Raw genomic sequence first — 16,244 nt, 5'->3', positions numbered from 1 at the left:
GAACCATCGGAAAAAGATACGGAACAACTAATACTCGGATAGGTTGTACGATCTGTATACTCCAATCAAGTCACCAAGGGAGATTTGGACAACACTTGAATTCAAGTACAAGATTGAAAAGATCGGCACAGATAAGTTCACTATTATGAAATACTTTGAATTTAAAACGGTTGATACACTTTTTGTTCTAGATCAAATTCACGACTTGCATGTTCTAGTTATAATATGTTGAGTGATTTGAACATGAAAATTCCTGAACCGTTTCAAGTTGGAGCTATTATTGCTAAATTACCTCCGAGTTGGAATGATTACAGAAAGAAACTTTTGCATATGACAGAAGAGATTTTCTTGGAAAAGCTTGGTAAACATTTAGGAATTGAAGAAGAAAATCGTGTTCGTGATGGTTTTCAAATCAATTCCAATGTACATGTGATAGATCACGTCAACAATAACAAACAGACTCATAGTAGTCTAAAGATTAATAAAGGGAAAAACTTCAAGAAATCTGGCTTTAAAGGTTCCAATTTTGACAAGAAAACTAAAGCTTGTTTCCATTGTGGTAAGAATGGCCATTACATTCATGATTGTAGGTTTTTGAAAAATCAAAATGCTCGTGGTGGTTTTAATGGTGCGAATGGGTCTAATGCTGCAAATATTGTGGAAGACAAGCAAATGGTATTAGTGGCCATGATATCAGAAATGCAGATTGGAATAATAACCGAGATTAATATGACTGATGTCTCTCTTTCTACTGACTGGTGGTTCGATTCCGGCGCTACAATTCACGTATGCAATGATAAAAGCCATTTCAAGAGTTTGACAAATGAAGGACAATTTTTGATGGGAAACAGCAACTCAGCCAAAGTTCTGGGAAAATGAACAATTGCACTTCATTTCACTTCTGGAAAGAAACTAACTCTTATGAATGTTTTCTATGTTCCAGAGGTTAGAAAAAATCTCGTATCTGCAAATCTCTTATGCAAAAATGGCATAAAAGTTGTACTAGAGTCTAATAGTTTGATATTGTCTAAATGTGGAGTCTTTGTTGGAAAATGCTATGCTTGTAACGGAATGTTTAAACTCAGCATTAATAAAATTTCTCCTTCTGCTTATATTGTTGATTCGCATAATTTATGGCATGAACGTTTAGGGCATTTAAATTTTAGTTATTTGAAATATATGTCTAAACATGGTTTTATAGATTATGCTCATAATAAAAAATTTAAATGTGAAATTTGCATTCAAGCAAAGATGACTAGAAAACCTTTTCCTAGTGCTAAAAGAAATTCTGAATTATTAAATATTGTACATTTTGATATATGTGAATTAAATGGAGTGCTCACTAGAGGTAAAAAATATATTTTATAACATTTATAGATGATTACTCCAGATATTTATGTATATTTAATGAGAACAAAAGATGAGGCTTTTGATATGTTTAAAAGATACAAAACAGAAATTGAAAATCAAAAGGAAAAGGAAATCAAAGTATTGAGAACTAATAGGGGACGATAATATTTTCCCACCGAATTTTCGAGGTTCTCTGAAGAACATGGAATAATTCATCAACAAACTGCACCTTATACTCCATAGCAAAATGGATTGGCTAAAAGGAAAAATAGGACGTTGGTGGATATGACAAATTCGATGATTTTGAATGCTAAAGTTCCTCTCAATTTATGGGGAGAGGCTATGCTTACACCATGTCATATTCATAATAGAATTACGTCAAAGAAAATTCACGTGTCACCTTATGAAATGTGGAATGGCAGAATACTAAATCTAAAGTATTTCAAAGTGTGGTGGTGTTTAGCCTTTTATAGAGTCCCTGATCCAAAAATAATGAAATTGGGACCTAGAGGTATGAGAAGTATTTTTGTTGGATATGCAGAAAATTCTAAAGCCTATAGACTTCTAGATTCGGAGTCCAAAGTCATAGTTGAATCACGAGATGTTGAATTTCTTGAAACAAAATTTTGTAGTGATTCAACAAATGAAAATATAAGGCCTATTTCTTCTGACATACATTCCAGTAGTTCTCTTAGCAATAAGAGGAACAATACAGACATTCCAACTAGAAAAAGTCAAAGAATAAGGAAAGAAAATAATATAGGTCCTGACTTTATCTCTTCTCAAGCTCTTGTTTTACTCATAGAAGGTGATGGAAACTCTGTTTATAGGAAAATACTTATATTATTAAATATAGAAGAAGATCCAAAAACATATTCAGAAGTTGTGTCATCGAGGGATTCTGCATTCTGGAAAGAAACTATCAATGATGGAATGGATTCAATATTATCCAATAAAACTTGGATTCTTGTTGACTTACCATTAGGATCTAAACCTATTGGGTGTGAATGGGTATTTAGAAGAAAATATAATACGAATGGTATAATTCAATCTTTTAAAGCTCGATTAGTAGCTCAAGGATTTAGACAAAAAGAAGGCATCAATTATTTTGATACTTATGCACCCGTGGCAAGAATAGCTTGAATACGAGTTTTAATGGCACTTGCGTCAATCTATCACCTTCATATACATCAGATGGATGTACAAACTGCATTCCTAAATGGAGACCTAGATGAAGAGGTATATATGAAACAACCAGAAGGGTTTATTTTACAAGGAAATGAAAATAAGGTTTGCAAATTAGTAAAATCTCTTTATGGTTTGAAACAATCACCAAAACAATGGCATGAAAATTTTGATTCCACAATTCTTTTTAGTGGATTCAAACATAATAGTGCTGACAAGTGTATTTATTCTAAATTCACTAAGGATTATGGTGTAATGGTTTGTCTTTATGTTGATGATTTACTAATTTTTGGTACTAATATGATTGGGATATTAGAAACCAAAAAATATCTTACTGCAAATTTTAAGATGAAAGATCTGCATGAAGTAGATACAATCTTAGGAATTAAAGTAAGAAATACAGTGATGGCTATGCTTTGTGTCAATCACATTAGATAATATGCTTATTACATATACTCATCTTCGTATTAAAGAAGCAAATACCCATACGACCCTAGTTCAAAACTTGCTGAAAATTTCGGAAGAGCTATTGCGCAAATTGAATATGCTGGTGTAATAGGAAACTTAATGTATGCAATGCATTCCACTAGGCCGGATATAGCATTTATAGTATGTATGATGTCAAGATATACTAATAATCCAAGCATTGAGCATTGGAAAGCTATTGGAAGGATATTGGGGTATCTTAAAAGGACCAAAGACTTGGGGATATTTTTACAGTGGTTTTCCATCAGTATTGGAAGGTTATACCGTTGCTAGTTGGATTACAAATGTAAGTAATAACAAATCAACATCTGGATAGATTTTTACTCTAGGAGGGGAAGCCGTTTCTTGGCCTTCAAAGAAACAAACGTGCATTTCACATTCTACTATGGAAGCAGAATTTAAAGCACTAGGTGCCGCAAGCAAAGAAGCCGAATGGTTAAGAAACATGTTGTTAGATATAGAGTTGTGGCCACAACCAATGACAGCCATTTCTTTGTATTGCGATAGTGAAGCGACAATGTCTAGAGCCTATAACATGGTTATAATGGAAAGTCAAGACATATAAGTTTGAGACATGAGTATGTTCGAGAATTAATTCTCGATGGAGTAATTTATTGTTTATGTGAGGTCAAGTAAAAACTTGGCTGATCATGTGACTAAAGGTCTAAATAGAGACATGATAAAGACAACAACAATAGGAATGGGACTAAAACCATTTTTTAATAGTCATCAGTAATGGACACCCAACCTTCATTAGTACATCAATAGTTTAAGGTTTAATGGGTAATAACAAGTTGCTGTTATGTGACTGAATAACATTGATTAATTAACCCAAACAACAGTGTTATTTGCTACGATTAGGAGGTTGAGTTTACACTCTTAATGAAGTTAATATTGAAAGGATATATATTATAGTAGCAAATGATACTTAAATAAACTTCACATATATAAACATTGAAGTGGTGTCGCTTCTAAATAAGATTTTCTGTTTATTCTTATAAATGTTTATGAAACGAGGATGATGCACATGGCCATAATGGTGGTGAATTTTAGGTTTCTCATTTTGGAAATAAATAAGTTTATGTGTGTAATTTTTCCAGTTGTAACATAGAGGTATTGGTTTAAGCTAAGGCCACCAAATATTTAGTTAAAACTTTGAGATATTAAAACACTAACTTAAGGTTAAAATCGATAGATACCTTGAGATATATATGCATAAATTTATAGAACTGATATATGTGAGTTAATATTATTAAACTAGTGGGGGATTGTTGGATAGTTTGATAATATAAACACGTTTTATGACGTGATGCAACTATTCAACTAGAAACAACTAAAAACAATTGCAACCATTTGAATAGAATCAACTGTAGTGAAAGTGTACAACCCTCTATTCACATCCCTGCAATAACTATAAATAAATCACATTTCTTTGAGATATGTACTAACTTTTATCTATCAGTTTGTAGTTTTCATATAGAGAGAATTATAAATAATCATTATTCCTAATTGATTATTTATCCAGCTTTGTTGTATCTTGGAGAGGAATTGCCAGCAACCTATATAGCAAACTCAATTGAGTGGGGACAAATATCTTCTTAAAGAAAGCGATAGTCCGCGCCTCAAAGTTGTTCGATAAAATTTGTTTCGATTATGTGTGTGTTTCGATAAAAGTTCATTTTTGTGCATGTTTTTTTGCGCGAGTGAATTATGCGTGTTTGTTGATGAGTAATCATGTAACCTAATATTACTGTTCGTGTTTTCATTATTATTTTTGCATGTGAACTTTTGCACGAGTATTTTAATGGGGATAATTACAGTTTTGATCCCCCAAGTTTGCACGTTTTTCACTTTTGGTCCCACATTTACCGCCGTCAACAAAATACACACTAATGTTGTCACATTTTAACACATTTAGTCCCTCCGTCTGTTTGACCGTTAAGTAGTAACGGTCAACTATTGAATTAGGGCTGAATTTGGGGTTTTTCACAGATAAAAATTGCACTCAGACCCCTGCATATTCTAAAACCCCCTAAAATTTTATTCAACTCTAATTTAACCCCAATTTCATCATTTAATCGATTTTGACAAACGACCCCGATTTTTACTACCATTACCGCTGACCGTTGAACGCCGTTGATTTTATTTTTTACTTTTTCTTTTTGCATTGACCTTTTTATTTAATATTAATTTTGACGCCGTTCACCAACATTCTATTCTCGGTTAACAATGTTGACTTTTTTTTTTTTCTTGATTTTTTACGAACTTTTTCCTTTGATTTTTTTTCCGATCAACACAAATATTGTATAACACAATAATAATACTACTATATTAATATCTAGTATCATAATATTAAAATTACAAACTTTTAACAAATATTTTGTCTAAAATTCTAGGGCTTAAATATAATTTAAAAAAAATTTAAAATCCATAATTTCTTCCCCTCAATTTTTTCTTCATGGAACCACGAGTGCATCCCGAATTTATTCCTAAGAAAATATGAAGAAGATGAATTAGGCATGTGCGGAGTAATTTGATATGAGATAACCACTCTAGTACAATGGTTTTTGGGGCTAACACCGGCCGTTAATTTTATCTTTTTTTTTTAATCGTTGTCTTTTGTCTTAATTTGTTTCCGCCATTGAGATGCGTTGACTTTTTCCTTTTTTCTTTATTTTGATTTTTTTATGATATTATTTTTTCGCCGATTATCTGCTTTGATTTTTTTTTTTAATTATATTTTTCCATTCCTCAACAATTTAAATAAAAATAAAATAAAAATCAAGAAAAAAAAAATGTCAAATTAGGCATGTGCGGAGTAATTTGAAATGAGATAACGACTCTAGTACAACGGTTTTTGGGGCTAACACCGGCCGTTAATTATTATATTTTTTTTCTTTTTCTTTTTATCTTAAAATTTTTCCGTCATTGAGATGCGTTGACTTTTTCTTTTTTTCTTTATTTTGATTTTTTTATGATATTATTTTCTCGCCGATTATCTGCTTTGATTTTTATTTAATTATATTTTTCCATTACTCAACAATTTAAATAAAAGTAACATAAAAATCAAGAAAAAAAATGTCAACGCTGTTAAGGAGACATTCAACATCGGTCAACAGCGGGAAAAAAAGATCAATCGACAAAAGAGTCAACTGAGTTAAAAAGAAAGTCAACGTCGGATTACCAAATTTTGAAAAATCGGGGTCATTGGTTAAAATTGGTTAATTGATGAAATAGGGGTTAAATTATGGTTGTATAAAATTTTAGAGGTTTTTAAAATATTTTGAAAGAATACAGGGGTCTTATTGCAATTTTCTCAAAGAAAAACCCCAAATTCAACCGTTGACCGTTACTACTTAACGGTCAAACAGACGGATGGACTAAATGTGTTAAAATGTGAAAACATTAGTGCGTATTTTGTTGACGGCGGTCAATGGAGGACCAAAAGTAAAAAACGTGCAAACTTGAGGGACCAAAACTGTAATTATCCCTATTTTTATGCATGGTCAAATATGTGTATTTTTTTTAATGTTTTTCTTTTTTGCATGTTTATTAGTTTTGTTTGTTTGTTAATTTTTTTGCACAACATAAAATGAGTTTTTTAACCTTTATTTATAAATTTATTCATGAATACATTTTTTTATTAGTACCGAAAAGCACTTTTATAAATGATGGAAAGTTACATTTTATATTTGCACACATTTTTGTTTTATCTAAATATACTTCATTAGGAAATTTAAAATATTTTACAAAAACAAATTGAAAATTAAAATATATTTCCAAACGCAACAGCTTCTAAAATTGACGGGTTTCTACTTTTATTGACATTTTACAAACACACTAACTTTTAGAAATAAACAAAATCACAATGTTTACGCACAATCACCGACAACTACTAATCTACTTCTAAAAAAAATTACAAAGACCGCCAAATAAGTATTTTTCAAACATATACTAAAATCAACGTCCGCTATTAAATGTTATTATTTCACTAAATTAGTAGTACCCCTCCCCATGAGATTAATTTTATAGGGGTGACTAAAAAGGAAAAATACAATTTTATCCTTAAAATCATATTTTATTATTGTAAACTAAGTGGTTTTATAGACAATTCGTATATATTAACTAATTTTAACAAATTTAATAGAAAATCTAATCTAAGAAACCGAACACGCTGCTAACTAAATAATTAATTAGTCAGTAGAGAGTTAATTCAATCTCATGTAATTCAGTCTAATCGAATATAGGTAACCGAACATGCCCTTAATACACAATAACTATAAAATAAAATAAAAAAATCAATTCGAATTATTTATATGATTGGTATTTAATTGTGTCACATTTTCACATGTAATTTTTGATGCAGCATTCTTTTTCTTAACACTAATCAGTAATCACTATCTAATTCAAAATCTAATGGCCTGAGTTATTGAACAAAGGAAACAAATTAAACAAACGAAAATGAATTAGATCTTAGATGCTATAAACAAGTGAATACCATCATCATAATTCATATATATATATATGGATTATTCCAAATTTCTATTTATAGAAATTTAATGAATATCCACAAATTCTGTCAAACAAATATAAAACACAAGTGTTCATCACATAGACTACTCATAAGGAATAACTCTAAGAGTGTTTTCAAGATTGCAAATTAAAAAAAAAGAAAAAAAGAAATGCATCGATCTGCGAGCAGCAATCGGGTGCGGGAAGGCCACCATTTGAGCTATCATAATAATTCGTCTGCCTCGTCATCAAAACTGTCCTCATTGGATGCCGATGAACTGCCGTTGTACGATCCTTTCTCCGATGCCGCGAAGAAGGAAAAGGGCGGCGCTAGATTTGCAGAGGGCGCCGTCCATATCATACCTTTTGTCCTCCTCTTTTGCGTTTTCGTTCTTTGGTTTTTCTCTACCCCGCCGGGTAAACTACACTCTTCCGTGTTTTATTTAGGCGGATGGATTTGAATTTTATTTTTATACCATGTTGTTTTATACAGAATTTTTCTGATGAATATATATAAATATTGAATTTTCTTTCTATTAGATCTTCCTCAAATTCAAATCATTCCCGATCCACTCATGCACATGTACACTTATCGTGTTTATGGTCTTTAAACATTATTTTTGGATCTAATTTTGTTCCACACAATTCACTCTCTAAATTACTGTATTACTTGCATAATTTTTTTTCATTTAATTATTAATTATTACTGCAATTTTTATGCTTGGATATACTTTTATGGAAACATCAAGCCTTTACCAAAATGCAACAGTTTTCTTTTTAAGGTTATTTTCATATACATACATATATATATATATATATATATATATATATATATATATATATATATATATATATATATATATGATAAACATGAGTTGAATCTCATTTTTTTTCTGAGCTCCTTTTTAATTGTATTAGAAGTTTATAAGTGAGATAGGTTATTTTAATTGTTTTTTTTTTTTGAGTAAAAAAAAAATTGTGAATAATTGTTTTTAATAAATATAAAAATATAAATATATCAATAATAATTCTTAGAGTTTGATAAAATTGTGAATAATTTGATAATGGGACTTGTAACATAATTTTAAAATTGGACTTGCTAAATGCAGGAGGACGTTTGATAAATTCAAGCGCTTTAATATAAAATATTTGAAGATATATTGACACTCTTCCATTTTATGCTCTCATAGTCTCATTTCATTTATGTCCAACTTTCAAGCGACAATTTTTTTTTTTTTTTTGCCAAAATACTACATTTATTTCAGAGCATAACTCAAATCAAAATTTGAATTTCAAAGTAAATACATGCACCGGAAATGGTTATATGTGCGCATGAACCAGACGTAATCAACTTATTTTAACATATAAAACATTTTTTATACCTTGTTATTAATGAAGACTATCTCGAGATATTTGAAGAATTCGATTATACTACATTTGTTCGGTTGAAACAATTCATTTAGTGGTAAAGATGAATTTAAATACTTGGCGAGGTCTATAGCTCAAGAACACGATGACAATGTCTCGTTCGGTTTTCATCTCATTTTTTATGCTTTCCCGTAAATGTATTTATGTTTGTTAAGATTTTCCAAAAAAGTTCCGATAACAATTTCAAAAGTTTATCTCCTACATATATAATTTGACTGCTACAGTAAAAAGATTTGATTGCTACAGTAAAAATGGGTAAACTGCATAAAACCCCTCGTGTTATAGAAAACCTGCACCAAACCCCCTGTATTAATTTTATTGCATAGAATCCCCTGTGTTTTATTTTATCTTGCATGAAATCTCCATTCCGTTAACAATTATCACCGTTGACTATTTAGGGGATTTCATGCAAGTTTTTCATAACACAAGGGGGTTTGGTGCATATGTTATTTACAATACAAGTGGAATTTATGTAAAATTTATTTATTTATTTAAATGTTGAATTGTTTTTTTTTGAAATTAAGTCAAATACATTTATTCAATTTTTGAAAGTCGAATTTTCAAAATTATTAATGTAATTATTTATATCAAAACCATGTTCGAATTTTCATATTATTTATATTCTTTGGCATATAATACATCCAAGATAAATTATACGAATATATAAAAATATTGATTTTAAGTATATAATTTTGATTTTTTTAAAATACATTGATAAAATACTTTTTTTAATTCAAATTGGAAATTTCCAGTTTTTTTTTGTTTCAACTTTGATGCAATTGGTTTTTTAAAGAAATTGAATCAAATTTTGGAAATCCAAATGATAAAAACAATGTTCTAAAATATAAAAAATTGTATTGGAAACGGCAAAATTACAAAAAACAAAAAAAGAATTGTTAGGATTTTCATCATTACCATTAGTCTTTAATTTTTTATATTGCAATTGAATATATGTGTTTGACTTAATTTAAAAAAAAATCAAATTTTATATAAATAAAATATTTTTGCATAAATTCTCCATATATTGAAGAAAATATGCACCAAACCCCCTTGTGTTATGAAAAACTTGCACGGAACTCCTTAGACGGTTAACAATTGTTAACGGAATGGGGGATTTCATGCAAGGTAAAATAAAACACAGGGGATTCTAAGCAATAAACTTAACACATGGGAGTTTGGTGCATGTTTTCCATAACACATGGGGGTTTATGCACTTTACCCCAGTAAAAAATGTCTTCACTGAAAAGCAAAAAAATCACTTTTATTCCTCAAAATTTTCTTCTGAAATACCATTTTCTAACACGTTTAAACATGATTTGACTGGTACAATGTATTTTGTTTTGTCTCAAAATATAAACAAACGTTATATTTCTCCAAAATGAAATGAAAATATCTCTCAAAGCGAATCCAAACACTACCGACATATTTCTAATTGGTGAGGGAAGAGTTTGAAAATAGTAGAGAGGGCGAAATGCAATTACCATACTTTTGATTATAGTCACGTGTAGTCTTCGGTAATGAAATAATCTGCAGCCAACTAATGTAAGTGTATTGGGTAAACCTACACTCTCATATTCTCATATAATGACTATACTTATGAGTATGTTTAGGGTGTCCTCCCGCCCCCCCTACCAATTTTTTTTTAACAATTTTTTTATTTGTTATTTATGTATTAGTTAATGCACTTTCACCCTCTAAACTTCTAATTTTATACAATTTAGTTTATAAAAAAAATATATATTCTCACCCATATTCTTGCTCCCAAGAACCTGAGTCCATCCATGTTAATGCTCTTATATATAATCAATTAGTCATGTCTGGTCTTGTCTCCATGTAAATAAAACACAAAAATAGCACAATAAGAATATCATTCTCAAGCAATTAAAAACTTAACCATCTTATAAAAAAGAAAAAAAAAAAAAAACTTAACAATCAATAAATTGTTTTAGGACAAAAATGCATTTTGTCCCCTATAAATTTCTATTTTTTGCACTTTCCCCCTAAAAATAAAAAAATGGATATTCCCCCTTCGAAGTATTATATTTATTGCACCTTGTCCCATAAGTCAATTTTTGGAAGGCATTGTGCAACAAAAATAACATTTTAAAGGGGCAATGTGTAAAAAAATAATGTTTTTAAGGGCAACGTGCAATAAAAATAACATTTAAAGTGGCAATGTGCAACAAATATACTCAATTCCGATGAATAATCCATCCAAATTTTGGTATTGGGGCCATGTGCGAGTATGACATTTTGAGGGGGCATTCACTTTTTTAAAATATTAGGGGGTAAAGTGCGAACATTGAAATTTTATTGGGGGTGAAATGAAAATTTCCCTATTTTTAACATAATACTTAGGGGTGAAAGTCGGACGGATCGGATCGGAATTAGCCTTTTCGGAAAATTTCCAAAAAAAATCGGAAGTACAAAATCAATTCCAATTCCAAAAATTTCGGAATCTAAAAATTCATTCCCATTCCAAAAGGCCCGAAAATTTCGGAATTTTGGAAAAAAAAAATCGGAAATCACATAAGCTTTAAAATTTCAAAACGTAGCCGAAATTTTCTAAAATGTTCATAATTTTTCGAAAATAAGAGCATCCACGTCGATAAAAGTAAAACTAATAACTACTAAATTTAAGTTCAAAAAAATAAATAAAAATAAACACAACATAATATTCAATAAAACTTCTAACAACAATTCATTATGTCAAAATCCTAAAACAAAACTTATAGGTGTATTTTTCGGAATATAAGTATTATATAATATAAACTATTTATAGGTGTATTTTTCGGGAAAAAATCGGAATTTTTCGGAATTAATTTCTGAATTAAATCGGATCGGAAATCGGAAATTCCAAATTTATTTTATATAATTCCAATTCCAATCCAAAAAAATCGGAAAATTTCGGAAATCGGAATTTCGGAAGTCAGAATGAAAAAAGTTGTTCCAAAATCGAAACTTTTCGGATCGGAACCTGCGGAAATTGAAAAATCCATTCCAACTTGCACCCCTAATAATACTACAAATAAAGTGCATTAAAAAACAATATTTTCTTCTTTTTTTCTTTTGGGCTAAAAAAAAAGTTATTTAAACTACAAGGGCAGTTTCGTAGATCCCTTCACCACTCATCTGCTGTCGGCATTCATTCTTTTTAGGAAAGCTTTTCTTCTTCTCAATTAAACGCCCTCCACGTTAATCCCGGTCAACTCCTCCGCCGCCGCCGTCGTCTACGCGCCGAGAACGATCTCCGTCTGCCGGAAGGGGATTATTCCGCCTCTCACACCTCCCAACCATCGCATCCGATCATGACACCCGAATAGTAACTCTCTCGTACCTTTACAATTCTGATAAATCAAATCCGTACTGAAAATTAATGTTTTTTTTTTTTTTCCAATTGGAATTTAATATATTTTTTTCATTTCGTTTAGTTTCGGATTTGATAGATCCACGCCAGTGGTGTGAATTTTAAATTTATTTTTTACCCATGATGCAATGTTATTCGAATTTAGATCCATGAATTTGCTGCTCCATTTTTATTCTAAAGTTATAAAATTTTCAATTTTGAGATCTGAATTCAAACTGCTTCTAGGTTGATTTCGTGATATCGGATTCTAGTTAACTCCTTATTGGGCATCGTTATATAATATTGAGTCGTCAATTTGAATTTGATTCCTATTTGTTCCTACGTGCTTATTCATAATCTTGGGTAAATCGAAGAATTATGCTCTGCGTAAACGGTGCAGCTATAGAGAATTTGCTTTAGGTCGGATTTGCAGGTGATTAAATTTGGTATTCCTTTAATTACTGCGTAGCTAATGAAATACAATGTGTTTTCTGCTGCTTTTGCTCTTGTAATATTTTACGGAATCTAATTCTTTACGACTTTCTGCTAGAAGAAACCCTTTCTTTCACTTTGATGGACTAACAAATATGTTCACCGGATAATCACCTAAGAAACTAACAACTAAAGTTTCTATTACTTTCAACTATAGTTTTATATAGTATATATCTGAGTGGCAGAGGAAAATCACAAGATTTGTATTTAGCAGTGGCTGAAATTTATATCATGATGCATTTTTTCGTACCTTGAATAATATTATTGTTACTTACATTATGTTTGATGTCGTGTTTTTCAGTGACTACTTGTTCAAACTTCTTTTAATTGGAGATTCAGGTGTTGGCAAGTCATGCCTTCTCCTGAGATTTGCTGTAAGTCTACTGATTTTTCTTAATGTGGTTGTTGGACTAAATTTTGCATTGCATATTGGCATTTAGTTATTCTTGCTTAGATGGTTGGTAATCCCCTCCCTCCTATCTTTGCCTACGCACACGCACAAAAATAAAGAAAAAATGCATCCTACTGTGTGCATATAAAACAAGGCTGAACTGGTAGTAGCCAATTTGTACACAATATGCCAAAAGTTAGGCGTATATCAAAATCGAGAATATCATATCATTGAAGCAATAGTAAAACTGTTTAAAGACCGTCCCATTGAATATTATTGGACTATTGTGCTTGGATCATAACCATTTTTGGCCAACTGCATTTTTTTTGGCATTATAGTAATTTTAGTTGTCAACAGTTGAATAAGTATCCCAATGAGAATAATAACAGAGAGTGATGTTGGTTTGACTAATATATCATTGATAATGTTTTCTGAACTGTTAAAAATAGAGTTACTAAGATCAATTAAACTTAAAAGTTAACTATGAGAAGCTTTTGCATGTGTGGTGGAGCATGATTTTATCCCCGAGTCTTGAAGTTTCTCGGTGAAATATAGTGGCAATGATGTGATGGACCTTTTTTTTATTTTCCTTTCTCATACAGGATGATTCGTACCTTGACAGTTACATCAGCACAATTGGAGTTGACTTCGTAAGACTTTGGTTATTATATTATAAGTTTTACCCGACATAATCATGATCAGAGTTATGAGTTCTGTACATTTCTTTTATATACAGAAAATTCGAACAGTGGAGCAAGATGGAAAGACTATTAAACTTCAGATTGTAAGTTTTCTTTGTTTTGATTTTACTATATTTTTCCAGTAATAAATTTCAAAATCAAGTGGACTTGTGATAATCATCAACTTATGAGATATTTATGTTACTTCTCACGATTAGAGTTCTTGGTACTTGGTCCGTTGCATGGTTAGTTTTTAATTAATAATTTAAAACCTGCTCATCCTTTCTTTTATCAATTGATAAATCAGCTGGATGTGGTATTTTGAGAAAAAATAAAGTGTTGAATATTATAATGTCTCTTATTCATCTGTACTTTATGAATGATATGGGTGATTAAGTGCATTTCGGCTCTAGCAAAGTCTCCTCCCATGTGATCGAGTCTTATGGGGTCCGTTAATTGACTCGTACGTCTTATACTAATATTATTTGTTTGCAGTGGGACACTGCTGGACAAGAACGATTCAGAACCATAACTAGTAGCTACTACCGCGGGGCACATGGCATTATAGTAAATTTCTTTCGTTGATTTATCTTTCAATACACAATCTGTTGGCTGATCCAAATATATCATTGACTTACTCGTAATGCCTGCCAGATTGTGTATGATGTAACTGACCAAGAGAGCTTTAACAATGTGAAGCAATGGTTGAATGAAATTGATCGATATGCTAGTGAGAACGTAAACAAGCTTCTGGTAGGAAACAAGTCCGACCTTGCTGATAACAGAGCTGTGTCGTATGATACAGCAAAGGTATAACAAACTTTATTATTTTTTCACATGGATGTTAATGACTTAATATTATCGTTTTAGTGAATGTTTTCGCTTAAAATACGCTATTTGCTGCCGTAAAAAAAGGCATTTGCGGATGAAATTGGCATTCCGTTCCTGGAGACGAGTGCCAAAAATGCCATTAATGTTGAACAGGCTTTCATGGCTATGGCTTCTGATATCAAGAATAGGTTTGAAACCATCCCCTTTGCTTTCTATTTTCCCTTTACATAGTTTGAAACCATTTATTTATTTTTTTCAAAATCTAATTTTTTTCAAAAAATTGCAGGATGGCAAGTCAGCCTTCATCGGGAAATGTGAGGCCACCTACTGTGCAGATCCGCGGGCAGCCAGTTGCCCAGAAGAGCGGCTGCTGCTCTTCGTAGATTTTTATTCTCGCGAAGTTACAAATCGGGGGGAAAACTTATTACGACGACATGATGAAGAAGGCTTCTCTTTTATATTAGTTCCATTCTTTCAAGTATATGTTTATTCCTAAATGTCCTGTACAAATGAACAAAAAGGACTCTCTGCTTATTCTAATAGCATATTTGTTTTCTTGTTTTGCCTTTTTATTTTCCTTAGTTTTTCTGTCCACATGCTAGAAAAGATGTGGCTCACGTTGGAACAATTATGTTGTATTGCGTTTTTTTATTTTATTTTAATCATTGGAATTGGATAATCATGTTACGTTAGTCCTTTTGGTGTCATATGCTATCATTTTTTGGGCGTCATATGCTATATTTCAATTATCAGCAAGGGGCATTTTTGAAAATTCTCTATAGTTTTTAGAAGTTCTTGTGTCTTACCTCGCTATGGATCTGATGCTAGATATGAATGAAGTCGCTCTAACGGAATTGTTTATTAAAACTAATAGTAGTTAACACGACTTTCACAACCAACTTAGAAAACTTATTTACAGAACTTGGTTACATTAATGAGCAAATGTTTAGCAAAAAATATGTATTTCATGTAATTTTACTATGGAGTTTGACAATTACCATCTGCCATCACCATACCATTTTTCATATTTTTTCCTTTTTTGTTCCCATGATTATAAGGTTACAAACTTACAATAAATGGGTCATTAGCAATAAACCCCTCATATAGTTAATAAATGGTGATATGTCCACCCCTTAAATCTTTCTTTGTGATAAACCCCTAGAAATTGTATTCCCAATTTTACCCTTATATCAATTAGCATAATTTCTCCCAATTATTCCTTTTTTTCTCTCTTTCCATAATAATAGTTTAATTCCTAAAAATATGTTTCCAAATTCCTAAAAATTGCTACCAAATTAAAAAAAATGATTTTTTTTATTTTTTATTTTTTATTATTTTTCGGATTTTTTTTAGTCATTTTTTATTTATTTTTTATTTTTTAATTTTTTTTAATATTTTTTTAAACAAAAAATTGAATTTTTTTTGGACAGTTTACAACGCCGAATATGACTATAGTTGAATATGACTATATGTGACTCTATCAATTGTAGTCATATTCTTTCTTTATATTGCACTTTTTTCCATTTTTAACTTCAAAATTCCG

General features: G+C 30.7%; 1 protein-coding gene across 1 annotated transcript; it reads left to right on the top strand.

The window, feature by feature from the left end:
• Positions 1–12,008: 12,008 nt before the first annotated feature.
• Positions 12,009–15,393, top strand: LOC105960352 (ras-related protein RABD2a). The gene is made up of 8 exons (XM_012984507.2): positions 12,009–12,283; positions 13,101–13,173; positions 13,793–13,840; positions 13,927–13,974; positions 14,366–14,437; positions 14,525–14,680; positions 14,786–14,889; positions 14,988–15,393. The coding sequence occupies exons 1-8, from the start codon at positions 12,270–12,272 to the stop codon at positions 15,082–15,084; spliced, it is 612 nt and encodes a 203-aa protein (XP_012839961.1). The 5' UTR covers positions 12,009–12,269; the 3' UTR covers positions 15,085–15,393.
• The last annotated feature ends 851 nt before the right edge of the window (positions 15,394–16,244 follow it).

The sequence above is a fragment of the Erythranthe guttata genome, chromosome 6, assembly GCF_056151865.1.
Source record: "Erythranthe guttata isolate IM_541 chromosome 6, IM_541, whole genome shotgun sequence".
In the NCBI taxonomy this organism is placed as follows: Eukaryota; Viridiplantae; Streptophyta; class Magnoliopsida; order Lamiales; family Phrymaceae; genus Erythranthe; species Erythranthe guttata.
The sequence above is the reverse complement of the archived record's forward strand: the minus strand, read 5'-3'. Positions and strand labels throughout refer to the sequence as shown.